The 14,615-nt window shown below is 37.7% G+C and overlaps 1 protein-coding gene across 6 annotated transcripts in view; it reads right to left on the bottom strand.

The window, feature by feature from the left end:
• Positions 1-14,615, bottom strand: part of RBPJ (recombination signal binding protein for immunoglobulin kappa J region) — a 209,901-nt gene that overhangs the window by 45,779 nt on the left and 149,507 nt on the right. The window contains exon 3 of one of the 6 annotated variants that reach the window (XM_036019533.1): positions 848-909. The exons of 4 other annotated variants lie outside the window; for them this stretch is intronic. In XM_036019533.1, coding sequence (XP_035875426.1) covers positions 848-888 — 41 coding nt within the window. In that variant the 5' untranslated portion in view covers positions 889-909. Of the gene's footprint in view, positions 1-847; positions 1,061-14,615 lie in introns of those variants that run through there. One more of the 6 variants, XM_036019526.1, reaches the window with a different exon arrangement.

The raw sequence follows: 14,615 nt of genomic DNA, 5'->3' as shown, positions 1-14,615 counted from the left end.
GTTCCTCTCCCTGTCTTTCTCATTCCCTTCCCCTCTCTCTTAATAATAAAAATCTTTTTTAAAAGATTAAAAAAATAAAACAGTGAAAGTGTCCACTGACATGATCTGTGTTGACAACTAAACCAGAAATAAGTTGTACCAACCAAATTTTGACCACCCTTTAAGATTCTTTTCATAATAAGTGTTGGTGCATTTAACAGAGAAAAACAACAACAACAAAACACTAAAGTATTCCGCATCCTAGGGAAATTTTAATTTCATGAGATACTGAGTTAATTCCTAATTGTAACAAAGATTCACTGCTATCTGACTTATCTTTTTTTGATATTAGAAGTAGTTACTATCTCATTTGCATGAATAGGTTTCTGACATTTTATGCATAATAAAATGTTTTAATTAAGCGTAATAATCAATTTTGTTATGTATTTAAAGTTATGATTCTAGCCTGTTTTTTTTAAGTGACAAGCAACAGTTAGCTTACATAACATTAATTATATCCACGCCCATTCCTTCTTGTTCTGTTCTGTACACTTTTCCCTCAGGTTGGGGCGGGCAAACGGAATACAAAAATCTATATGCCATCATTACTTAGTAATGTTCATATTATACCATGGCTCAAGGTAATTTATATTATCCAAAATATATTATTGTCATAAGCATAATTTTAAGAAGCTAGCAAATTCATTTTACTTCGCTAGCTTCCACTTCTAAAATAACAATATTCTTTTATTCAAAATAAGAAGAGCTGGGGGAAATGTTAATTACATAAATAAACCTATTTTCACATCCTGGAAGTGTGAAGATTTAAAAAAAAATTTCTTTAGTCATTAAACATAGTACTTCCTACCTGTAAAGAGTATTCAGGTTCCCACATATCCTCCAATCCATTAGAATTTTCAAATTAAAAACCTGTGTAAACATTACATTATATTACACACTTCCTTTCTGCTCACCATGGAGATACAATATTGTTTTCTCCCATAACAGATACAGTTGCTTCTATATTTACCCATCTGTTAAGGAAGTATATGACCACAAACGTATTGAAAACAAACAGAATAAATGTTATCAAATCCTCACCATCTTAACACCTTTTCTGGCTAACAGATGTTTCACACGAGAAAACCAGGTCAAAAATCAATGTTGGGGAGGAGACAAGAAAAAACTTTTTTTAAAAATATACAACAATTTAGTAATTGTACTGCTATAAAACAAAATAAAACCTCATAACAATAATAGAACTTGTATTTTAAAAACAGAGCTGGCTGGAGAAGCAACCTCCAGTCATGTGGGAAACTCTTCTGCCTTTGGATTGCAGAACTAAAAGTAATTTCCTCTATTTTTCCGCATTTTAAAAATTTGCTGTTTAATGAAGAAATGAGATTAAAATAAATTAAGGCAAGAAACAATGATGCAGTATTTGCAGGGGAAAAAAGTCAAAAAGAAAGTATGAACAACCCAAACTCATAATTAAGGCAAACTTTAAACAAAATCTGCTGTAAACGGTAGGTAAATGTTATACAATTCAAAAGCACTTAGATTTTTGAACGATGACTTCAGACAGTGAAATCAAATAGCACTTAATTGGGCAAAAATTAGGAAACCTGATTTATGCCTTCAAGGAGCCATACCTGATCAATCTACTGGTAGAGGGAAACAAGCAGGTGATACACATTATTACTATATTCTGTGAAAACATAGTATGAAAAGCAAAACAAATGGTACTAGGAAGATTCAGTAATTTGCTCACAAAAAAAAAATACAAGAAGTCAACTGGAAAGGGCTGTAAAACGTTCTGTCCCTGATTCCAGATTCATTATTTCACCTGGCAGGCATGAGCACAGGCACTTGGTTTCATCAGGGAACAAGAGATTGCAAATCTATGCCCTAATGAAACTTACATGCTATTAGGACAAATGGGATGATGATTTATGTTCAAGATGTTCATCTATATGATTTATAAAAGCAAAAATTTTAGAAAAGACTGAAGTATTCTGCCTATTGCATATGATTGAAGAGGTTAATTGAAATGTATTTAGAGTAAATATGTAGTTTATCTGTACTTTGAAAAGCTTATTCATTCTCTATCCATGTCAGAAAACAGCCTATTAAGTCACACAACTTTGAGCAAAACATGTCGGCCTTCACCGTACTTCAGTTACTAGTTTTGAACCTGCTCTTACGGTAAGAACCACTTTAAATAGCAATGTGGCTTCCGGGTGTAACCAATGGGCCTTGGCTACTGCCAACAAAGATGACCAAAGCTGTGTTCTCCAGGACCATCACCTGGACATGTTACATGTATGTCACATGTTTCATTAACAGAACAAATAGCATACAGGGTAGATTTCAAAGAAATGCCATGCTTGCAGCTGGTCCCATCAGGTAAACATGCCCCCTTTTCTCTTTCCCGTACTTGGTAGAACATGTAAAAAGTACTGTGTCCTTAGTTTTTAAAGTTCATTTATTCCACCTTTTAGTTTTCAATGAAAAACAGCAACAACAAACTTAACTTTATAACTGACTACCAGCCATTTGTGTAATGAATCGGGAAGAGTGGAAAGATATAAAAATGCAAAATGACTGAGACCATCATCTCCAGCTAGTTTCACTATCTGGCTTTTTGGGTCTATCTGATATCATTACCAGGTTAAGGGTACCTTTCCAAAAATCCATACCTGGATTTCCCCCCATTAAATCTGCAATAGCCACAGGCCCATTACCCAGATGGCACAACTGAGTTGTGAGAACAATGATGTCCATTAACATCACATATGAAAATCTCATATGAAAATTATGCATCTTAAAACCTATGGATGGCTTCCGCAAAAGGTGGCAAAGAGACTATGAGCAAACTACTCCAGTTTCATGTATCAAGAAACTGATTGGGACAAACTGATACCAAATGCCCCCTAATACGATGGATCAAGAAGAGCAAAGTATATGTTATAACTGTTCTAAAAATGCAGAACCTGAATCTAAACATAAGGAAACATAAATCTAAATTGTGAAATAGTTAAGAAAATAACTGAACTATACATTTAAGAGCATCAAAGTTATGAAAGGCAAACAAAACACCAAGGGACTGGCCCAGGTTAAAAGATACTGAAGATACATGATAACTGAATGCAACATTCTATCCAGAATTTACTTCTGCTACAAAGAATATTATTTAGACAACTGACAAAATCTGAATGAAACTAACAGATTAGAAAATGGAATTATATCAATTTTAATTTTCTGGTTTTAATAACTGTACAGAGGTTATTAAGGCAATATCCTTATTTTTATAAACAATAGCTTCAATGTTAAGTTTATAATGTCTACTTCTTACGTTAAAATGGGCCAGGTTAGGATATTGTGTGGTGTGCAAATCTAGAGAGGAATACAGCAAATAAAGTAAAGAAGGTTAACATGTGGTACCTGGGTGAACTTCTGTAATATTCTTGCAATTTTCCTATGAACTGAAATCATGTAAGAATAAAAAGGTCGCACTCAGAGAAAAGCACTAAGCTCCAGATCAAGGAGCTGGCATGACCCTGCTTGCCACGAAACATGGTGCTGAAAAACCTATCAAAGAACATTAGTGGAAGGTGACACAGAAGAGACTCTGTGACCAACTCCCTGGCACAGCTTATATGTTCTTATGAATATTATTTAAAAATCGCTTGCTATAGATTTAAAGTATGATAATACCCAGTACTGGTGCACAACTGCCTGTTGGGAGTTTAAATTTGTGCAATCTTTTGGGAAAACATTGTGGAAATGTGTATTACAAGTCAAGATGTACACTGCTTTGAATTCCTAACCATTTCAATTGTGGAAATTTATTATAGGTAGACAATTTGTGGCTGTGCAAAAATACAACTACAGAGGTATTCAAAAAAGCACCACTTGTATTTATTAATGACACAAAACCCCACGTGAGCAATTAGGAATAGACTGCTGGTTACATACACAACACCCCCCAGTCAGGCCTACGTACACATACAAAAATCTATCTGGTCAGTAGCATTAACTTTGAAGAGAAAATAAGACCTACAGTTCCACCCCCTCCCAAATGCATATATAAAACAACACACACACATACTCTTCACACAATTATTAGTGATGATGGGTAGTCAGCAATAAAATCCTGTTTTGCTCTAGAATGCATTACATAAGTTGACAGACATTTTATTCTTTACTAATTGTCTGGCTTAGGTAAATAGCAAAATACAATCACAGTCTCTAGACATCAAAAGGATTTTCACACAGCAAGTCTAGAATAACGTGGCTCCAAATAAAAACAGAGAATGGCATATAAGAGTTTACCCACCCCCAAATTAACTTGAGCATATTACTGCTGATCAAGTTCAAAAGTAGTAAAAATGCAGTGCCACCAAATGTGTACAAATAAGTACCGAAATACATGTACAAGAATGGCTGTAGCATCATCAGACATAAAAACTCAAAACTAGAAACAACCCAATGACCACTGTCCGAGGATCAGATAAATTACGGAATAACCATACAACAGAGCGCTATTTGGCAATGAAAGCGAACAAACTGTTCTACGCATGCAAACTATTACTGCATGATTACTAGCAAACAAAAGTCAGAACCCAAAGCACAAAACTGTATGGTGTTTGACAGAATAGTTACCGTTTTGACAGGGACACACAGAGACTGGGAGGGGCCACAAGGAGGGCTTCTGGGGAGCTGGTAATATTCTAGGTCTTCATTTGTGTGGCGATCACCCATGCATACGCACTTTGTGAAAATTCACTTTATTGTACATTTGTGAGTTGTGTGTTCTGCTCTTCTGTAGGTATACTACTTTAATTTAGAAATATATTTCTTATACACGTATTTTAAAGTTTTTGGAGTGAATGACTGGTTTTGGGAAAGTTCTTTCCTGGTTGAAAAATGTTCTTTCCTGGACTTTATTCTGATGTCTTCAAATTCTATTTTAACACCAACATTTTACAAGGTGATGATTTCTTGTCCTCAGCTACACCAATACAGGATGTATATATTTCATATGAAGAAAATTTAGATATTAAGTCAATGAGGATGTAAGTTCTGACAAAACTGGTCTTCTTCCCTTTCCACCCAGATTTCAGAGAAGCTGTTCCAACAATCTTCTCTGCTACTTAGTAAGCACAAGACTAGGATTGACTATGGTCCTGTTTGGCAAACCATCTATCACAAGAGCACACATTTTTAAAAAATTATTAATTATGCAATGTCATGGAAAAGTACTGAATATATACGAGGATTAGAATGCTCCTGTTGTTAATGTTAAAACTAGCTTCCTTTGCCTAGCTCACTTAAACTGAGATGAACAGGAAGGAGAAAATGGTGTAACTGTTTTCCTAGATTCTTGGAATCTTCTTCTCTCATTAACCACTTAACGCACATTTAAGTGCCCGTCGTGTGTTGGACACGGCACCAGATGCTGGGGACTCAGGGCAGCAGATAAGAAACACACGGCCCTGGCAGCTCCACACTGGGCACGCATCTCGCTTCATACACATCCGACTCTCACAAGGCAGGTGCTGTTCTCAATACATGGATGAAGAAATCAGCTTAGAAACGACCTTGCCCAAGTTCACAAAATGGTGGATTTGTTTCAAAGTGTAACCAGAGTACAGTGTTCTTGTTTCCCATATATTCTACATTGAGATAGAATTTAATTGCATGTGAAGAGGGTGCTCAGAGACTAAACTTTTATGACAGAATTATGAAATGCACTAATTGATCCTAAAAATTTCTATGCTACAGCATAAATTTAGTTTGCTCATGTGAGTAAACCTGAAAAGAAACCTTCTTTCATTATCCTCCTAACATCTTCCACTACTGACTAAATTTTATAAGGGCAACGGGTAAATTTTTCTTTGATTACTAAAAAGTGAGAAAATGTTTTCTAAAGTTATAAGCACATAAAATTCAGGAACTCTAAAGGCAACTACCAGGAGAGCCACACTTTGGCTACTGCATACACATAAGCATACGGACCCCAGTGCGACCACACATATGCATGTCCTAACTTTGCCAACTACTCTGGCACTTTCCCTGAACCAGGGGGACAAACAGGCTACAATTGCAGTGGGAACTACGAAAGTCTCACGACTTGAGTATTTGTACTACCACAAAGTCCATTTGTTTTCTAAGTTGAGAAGGATCAGGAATCTACACACACATCTTCAGTTTAACAAAGAAGTGTCGGGAACTTCCCTGCCTGGTATCAGAAGCTGTAACCCCCGCCAAAGCTAAGGCTGAGGGAATGACCTTGGACCATAGGTCAGCAAGGAGACAGAAGCTTATCTCCCTGGCAGGAGCACCACTTCTTCCCCTTTTACTTCACCCTGCCTGGCCCCACAATGCTTGGTCGGTTAGCCAATGATGGGTAAGATTCCCCATGGGGGGAACGACCTAAGACAGGCACAATCACGTGGGGGGCCCCCAAGGAAGGACTTTGGGGGCTACAGCAAAAGGGGGTGAAGGACCCTTGCCTCTCGGCTTTGACATAGCCTGAGTCCTCAACGTCTGGGAGAAAATCTCCTTATCTTTTGGCTGCCTTACTTCCCTTGCTCCACCTAAGCCTGAAACAATGACAGGGTGGTGCCGCTCTGTGCTGAAAAGGGCGGGTTCCCCGGGTGATCAGGCCTAAGAAAGAATATGTAAATTCCTGTGAAACCTGCTTGGTTTAGAATGCTCTCAGTTGAATGATAAGGGTCCAAGGAAGAAGTAAGTTTGTTCCTCAAAGTTTTACAGCTCTTTGACCCTGACTCAAAATAGGGCCTCAGACTTCCTTGTTACCTATTGTTTGATCCTTACTTCCTGGCAATGAGTAATGAGCTTTACCTGAATTCTTATGCAAACGAACCCAATAAAAAGCCTGCTCAGGCGGGGGGACGGGGCGCTCTCCCCTAGGGAGGGTGGCCTAGGCATTCTCCACTACAGAGTGGCTTTTTAGTCCCTATTTCCCCACAGGACCTGGTTGTCTCTGTGTATGTTTTTCTCGTGTTTCGACGAGCCATCTGCAGCGTTCTGCGGTCACTGCTGGTCGGTGACCGAGACAAAGAAGTTCTGCAATCTTCATTTTTCTATTGGTGGAGCTTACACAGAGACAGGTCCAGCCCAAACTGTACCACACTGTGTTTGTCTGATCTCTACAACAGACAAACCTCTAACACACAGCTTGGTATTCTAAAGTATTAGAATTTAGCAGGGCATCTGCCGTTCATTTTCCTTCTAATCACTATAGATCAGAACATTTACGAAGGGGATAGCCCAAATAAGGTCTAATGTATAAAGGAAAGGCTATGATTGAAGTTCATAAGGAGTTAGGCTGTCTCAAAGAAGCCTGACCCCACGGGAGAAAAAATTAAAAATAACAATGATCATTTTAAAACATGTAAGATAGGACACTGAGTTAAAAGGGAGGATATTCAATAAGCAAAAATGGTAAAATGATCAAAATTCATATATTTGGAAAGGAGAAGAGCTTTCTAAAATGTTTCTAGTAACACCACCGCATGAATAAGCAAATGCCTTTCTGCTTGAGTATTAATATCCAAAACATTTCTTTTGAATTATAATTTAGTTTTCTGTTATCACATGGCATATTATAATAATCAAACCTACATTTGTAGTAAAGCTCAAAACCAATCTGAAGCGGTCTTAACCGCAATTCAAAGCTTGCCGAAGTGTTTCCGAGCCGCTAACCTGTCTTGCTGCCTCTCTAGGCGGACCTCCTAGGACCTGAAAAGCAGTCCCAGCAGCTAGCCTCACAGGAGGGCCTGGGATGCTGAAAGAGGAATGCACAACACAGGGCACAGGGGTGGACAGGGCAAAATGTGACACCAAACTGCTTTGCCTTGGGTGGTATACTACAGGAAGCCTAGTACTTCAATCATCATTTGAGGAGGCTCTGCTCAGCATAGGCAAAGGAAAGGTTCTGAATTGAGAATCACTATGAAGTGATTAAAAGTACAGATCACCAATAATTTATGGTGGTAAAACAGCAGTACAGCAACAAAAGCCATGGCAGTTTGAGGGTAGCCATGAGGAACACAAAGGTAAAGTCTACACTGGTAGGTGTAGACTTAACTTTCAGTTTGGGTCATGCATACTATGTATTTACTTGGTATTTGTCTGTGCTATTTTAAATTATACAAACTGCCAAGCTGTTGTGTTACACAGAGTTAACTGCCCTACATCAAATTCTGCAACTAGAAAACAGCTTTTCTTTCAAGATAAGCTTCCTTGTAGCAACTTATTTCTTAATGTTTCAATTTCACCAATTTCTACACGTGCATGGTGCATGCTCCTTTACTACATGTAGTCTCTTTTCTACATCGTTAGTATCACTGACATTTCCCTCATTCTTGCCTTCTGTAACAATTCATTGACAAATGCCACCAACAACTGTATTCCCAAATGATCTCCTATATTTCTACTCCCTGATTCCACAAAGTTAGATGAAGTTCTCATTACTACTTACATTCATAGCTTGTTAAACTGGCCTCATATAAAGGTGTATCTTTTTAATGCGCTTGACAGATGCTAATTCCTGGCCCTGCCCCCGCCAAATTTAAGGCAAGACCCTCCACCAGCAAAATCTCCAGGACGTGCCTGTGTACCAAAAGGCAAGGAAAAAATTCCGAGATGTCCTGAACTAAATTACAGCAGGCCAGAGGATGAAAGGAAAAGAGGGTTAAGCAGTTAACAACTGCAGAGAACAACCAACAAGAGTGCTCACACTCCTTAGAGTATGTTGGAATTACTAAATTAACTTCCAGGTGGCTATTATCAAAGATTATCTAAACAAGAATAAATACCCAGGCATAGGACCCCAGAACCCCAGGAGTTTTTCTTTACTCTTGGGCTTTGCCTGTTCCCTAGCCCAGATTCTCCTATTCATGTACCCTTTGTTTAACTAATGTAAAGGTAAAGTCTTTCAGGACTGCTTACATCTTTCTCTCCCTAGTCATTGTATAAAGAAGCCTTGCAAAACTCCAGATGAGGGACACATTGTCATTCCTACCTAGCCATGCCACTGGGGGTTTAGCCTCAAGACTTTTTTGCTAGCAGTGGCCTAATAAACCTTTTCTTTTAATAAAAAGACTTTGAGCCAGGAAGTCAAATTTTTTCTTTTACAAAGAATAGACAAGCAGAATGCAGCAAACAGAATATACCTCCTTATATGTGCTCTTACTTGATTCTCATTAATCTCTAAAAGGTAGGCATCATTTCAAACTTAAAGACATGAAGCACAGAATGTCACAAGCTAGGAGGACTTCCCCCTACTTCTGACTACACACTGACCATGCTGAGGTTGAAGATAATAAGAACTACATATAAATATAAGGAATCCATACTCTGATCCTCAAGCCATTTATTTTCTGTGCCTTTCCAAACTAATGACTTTGTTTTTTATAATTATTATTCCTAACTCACTGATAAATTAATGCCAATATGTTTTTCCATTGAACCATCTACTATGTGAAGAAAATATTTTATATTTCAGAAAAAGTATTTCTTACTCTGCAAACTATTCCTCAACAAATCAAGACTGTTTACTCCCAAGGATGAAAAACTGTAGTAATCTAACCAGAAAATATAAAACAATGCCATGAGGTTAGATAAACCAAGAAAATCGGATTTTGTTAACAGGTCTAGGGAACAGTCAAATACAGAGTCTTTCAAAACTGTAAGTATCCCAGTAATGAAGAGCGGCCAGCCTGTTAGCACAATAAATTGGAGATGCACAGTGAATTTTTTTTTTAAATCTTTAGCCAAGAATACGTTAATTGATTTGGGGGCGGGGGGAGAGGGGGGTGGGGAGAAAAACATGAATGAGAGAAACATCAATGTGTTGCCTCCCAGGATCAACTGACCAACTGAGCACTGGGCCAGGGCTGAACAGTGCACTTTTAGGCCATCACTTGTGTGCTGGACAACACTTTTATCCAGTGGCATAAGCACACACTACAGAAACATGGCCAAAGCTATAGCCTTGTATTATTCTTATTAAACTTAACTTGGGTACATACAATATTAACATCAAGTTTTCATATAGAAGTCTGTACACAGTACGTAGTCACTAAAGAATGAACCATAATAAGTTATCTGTTAAAAAATTTAATAAGTGACAAAAACAAAAATTATCATGGAATCACAGCTGGTATTAACTTTACAAATGTTACATTGAGAAAAAGGAACAATTTCACTAAGCTCAAAGAGCTACAATGATGACTAATTTCTTCATCCATGAAATTATCTGTGGACAAAAACAAAGCACATAACAAACCTGACAAGCTTAGGAAGGCCAGCATGGTGGGCCGTACAAATTTAGAGACCTGAAGGAATCATGCAGGATGGTCTGAAATTAGAACAGTCAGACTACTAAAAACCAGTGGGGGTGGATAGGCATGCCCTAGGCCCCTTCCTTCCCAGACAAAGGTCAGTCTTCTCCTTAACTGAGCCTCTCTGTTGTCTTTTTTGCATCTTCATAGCATACATTTGGAATGTGAGGTAGCACCAGAGCAGGGACCACAAAACCCCTCACTGTTATTATTATCCTGTTAACGTTTTTTTTTTTTTTTATTGATTTTCAGGGGGAGGGAAGAGGGAGAAGTAGATCTATGTGTTGTTCTACTTATTTATGCATTCATTGGTTGAGTCTTGTGTGTGTCCAGACCAGGGATCAGACCCAGAAACCTGGGAAAATCAGGAGGACGCTCTAACTGAGTTACCTGGCCAGGGCTGTTATCGTGTGAATTGTTAACTGCAAACTATCCTATACCCAACAAATGTAAAAGATATGTGTGTCTGTCTACCTGTTTTACTTTTTATCCAGTCCCAGAGATTTCCAGTTTTGCCTTGTCCTGCCTCCCTAATTAATCACCAATGGATGTCATGGAACCCTTTATGCCTCCTTTGATTGTAATGTTTAAAATAAGGTGCAAAATTGCTGTTCTCTTGAGCATTTTCTCAATCCACTGAGATTTTGCTTCCCAGCAATTGTTGTCAATTTGGCTCAAAGTCATAAAAATTCTAAGCAGGTTTAAACATTTCTTACAGTCACAGTCTCTTATGAAAAATGCCTTGAAATGCTACAATGCCATAAGTTACCATTCATTACCTGCTCAACAGTAGAGATGTTTGTTAGTGAAGCATGTTGACACTCCAAAAAAGTGATAATCCAGCTTCTAACAAATTCTATGAATAACTGGTGTCAAGTCCTAAATGGGGCTACAAACAATACACCTGAAAAGGAGCCCTTAGCAGTTTATATTACTTCTTGTACTTTTGTTGAATCTAAAACTAACTGATGGGTGATAAGGAAAAAATTCTGAGATGTTCTAACAAATTACAGTGGCTGAAGTGCAAAAAGAAAGAATTACAACAAAGTACTTCTCACATTCCCTTTTGGCCTGTTGGAATTTTGGATTAATTTACAGGTGGCTATTTCAGAAGATTATCTCAGCCAGGCACCACCTAACCCTAATCCCCCCTGTTTACAAATGGGCTTTCTGGATTGCTACCTCCAGCCAATCTATAAAAGCAGCCAGCTTCTTCCACAGGCCCTGCTTCAACTTCCCCCAGCCCTCTGCCTACAGTTCATGTAAATTCTTTCAGACCATCTCCTTCTTCTCCCTCCCCCCACTTGATGTATAAGAAGCCCTGCAAAACTCTGGTATGGCGAACATTCTATTCTTTTCTACCTAGCCACACTGCTGGGGGTTTAATTCCAAGCCTCAAGACTGGTCTTTTGGGTAGCATTTTTGGTTCAACAAAACCTTCCTTACAAAAAGACTATCAGCTATGGAAGTTAAAGATTTTTAGTTTAATATTTTGGTACCCAAAAGAGGGGCCAAGCTTTGAAGACGCAGAAAGGAACTTTGTTCTTCCAAGTCACGGTGTGACATCCACAGCATCCCTTTGATGCTCATTGCACCCCAGGTGTACTCCATTTTTCTGCCCCTCTGACACCCAGGATTGTACAAACCCATAGTTCGACTGGGAGGGGTATTCCCTCCAGAAAGCGACTGTAAGTGGCGCCCAAAATGTGTGGAGGGATTGTTCCCTCAGCGTCCCTTTGGAGTGGGGTCCCTGCCCGTATCGCGAATGTTAAGGACACAGGTGGGTTTGAGGGGATGTCCTTAACTGTCTTTGTAGTTTAGTCAAGAAAACTGAGCTCATGGTGACATCTTGTGGGCACTGCATGTTATTACTGTTTGGTCTCCCCCCCTTCCCCAACCAATGCTATTAAGCTTAGCTTTGGAAACTCTGAGAATGGGCTTTTCCATGCTTGGAAGAGTAGTCATGGCATGAAGCAACACTCTACCGACTCAAAAACAGCTTTCCTAGCCTTGACTGGTTGAAAGCAATTTAAATGAAAAGAATCAAAATTCCAAACCTTCTCCTGCCACTCCCCACAAACACTGGAGGATTTAAAAATAAACAAGCTTGATTTGTACACATTTTTTGTCTAAATGGCCTAACCTTTTACCACTAAAAATGAATGGCAAGTTAGAATTGCTCAGAATCTTGTTCTCTCTTCTAAATTTAGATTGGCAGGAGAAAATATCTGTGAAGCTTGTTTCTTGGCCTAAGGTATGGATGGATATATTTTGAGTTATTTGTCCTAAGCTGGTTATTTCTGAATAAATAAGAAAAAACACCCTAAATTGGATAAAGTTATAGATTTATAAAGAAAATTTTTAAAAAAGGGAAATTTTATATATGGTAAAGCTGAATAAGATTAGAATTTATTTAAACATATTTAAATATTAAAAGTAAGCTAATGCAAAACCAGTTTTGTTATTTTTCACTATGTTAAAAAAATAAAAGTTTTTTTTCCTGTATTAATTGCTTTGCTCCAAATATTAGGAAAAAGTTTTCTACCTAGAAAGCAGATGCTATGTTTTATTAAAATAGTTGTGTTTTGCCCTGGCTGGTGTGGTTCAATGGATTGAACGCCGGCCTGCCAACCAAAGTGTTGCCAGTTCTATTCCCAATTGGGGCACATGCCTAGATTGTAGACCAGGTCCCCAGTACAAGGAGTGTGCAGGGAGGGAGCGTACAAGATGTAACCACACACTGATGTTTTCTCTCCCCCTTTCGCCCTCCCCTCCCCCTCTCTAGAAATAAAATCTTAAAAAAAAATAGTTGTGTTTTATAGTGTCTTAATCAGGTACTTGATTTACTCAAGAAAACAACTCTCAATTCTAAGAACTAAGGTTTTACTAACAACAATAGGTAACCTGTATTTTTCTTTATCTTTTATTGTCACTTCGGGTAAATGGATAATTTTATATTGTTTCAAACTTCCCAGGGTTCAAGTTTTAAAAGGAGACCTTCTTAACCTGGAAATGGCTTTGGTTTATTTCAGTGGGCCCCTGGAATGCCTCAAAGATTTGTTCTCTCCTTATAAAACAGAAAATTTAAACTAATTAGGTCTATTTGATATATTAAAATTATATGGGAAGCTTTGTCAAATAAAGAATTATATTGTATTTTATACACAGTATTTTCATCATTTGTAATTCTAATCATCTCAACATGTTATGTTAGAGAAAAGCAAATTTCTTTGTCAACCGCATTATATAATCAGATCTATAACATCATTTTAAGTTTTTCTTTTTGTCATTCGCAGTCATTGTTTTACTCTGATGCTTTTGCAAGTATGTTTCATCTTCAGAAAGATCCATGGAGATGACTGACTTAAGTCTAAAATACAGGTTTTTCAGAGAATAAAGTTTTAGATCATATTTTAAACTGGATGAAGATTTATAGCACTCTAAAGAGCTGGAATCATGAAATACTGGCAAATGTTCAAGATAATTATGGGACCAAATGACTGAGGATAATTAATTTTATGCTTTTTTGTTTGACACATTGCTAATCTTGTTACTTAATAATCTAGAGCAATTTGGTAAATTATCCCTTTGTCATTTATATTTTTCTCCTCACCTGATCCCTCCAGAATTTAATATTATTTTCATGGCAATATGTTTATTTACAAAAATTCAATAAGAATCTGTTCTCTTCGTAATAGGACACAAGTGAAAACTGGCTTTAATACCAAGGCTATGACGACAATGTCATGTTAGAGCAATTTTACAAGAGCTTATACGATCTATTGCTATTCTTGTTACATTTATACAATCAATCAGGTCAAATTATTGAAACCAGGCTTATGCAATAAACAAGTCTTAATTTGGTAATATTTGATAAAAATGATGGTTTTAGAGAAAAACTCTTTCACTAGAAACTATAATACATATTTATGGATCTAATACCCATGTTAGATCCATAAATATGTATTTATGGTTCAGATAATTGTCTTTAAAGTTTTCTTTTTTCAACTGTAAACTGGACTGAACTCTTTTAATTTTCTTAAATATTTGGCTATAACCCTCCAAACTAATTTCCATTTTTCTAACACCCTCTGGCTTGTAACTAAAATGCAGCCAGATGACAGTGACGGTATGTACACTTCAGAGAAGTCGCCCCAGCAGATCATGATTGACCAGTCTCAGGACACGATGCCAGGTAGGCCTAAGCATGCGATGCCACCACCGGAGGCACTCACTCTGCAGACCCGGGGAGCCCAGCTG

This window comes from Phyllostomus discolor, chromosome 1 (genome assembly GCF_004126475.2).
Source record: "Phyllostomus discolor isolate MPI-MPIP mPhyDis1 chromosome 1, mPhyDis1.pri.v3, whole genome shotgun sequence".
NCBI classification, from domain to species: Eukaryota; Metazoa; Chordata; class Mammalia; order Chiroptera; family Phyllostomidae; genus Phyllostomus; species Phyllostomus discolor.
The sequence above is the reverse complement of the archived record's forward strand: the minus strand, read 5'-3'. Positions and strand labels throughout refer to the sequence as shown.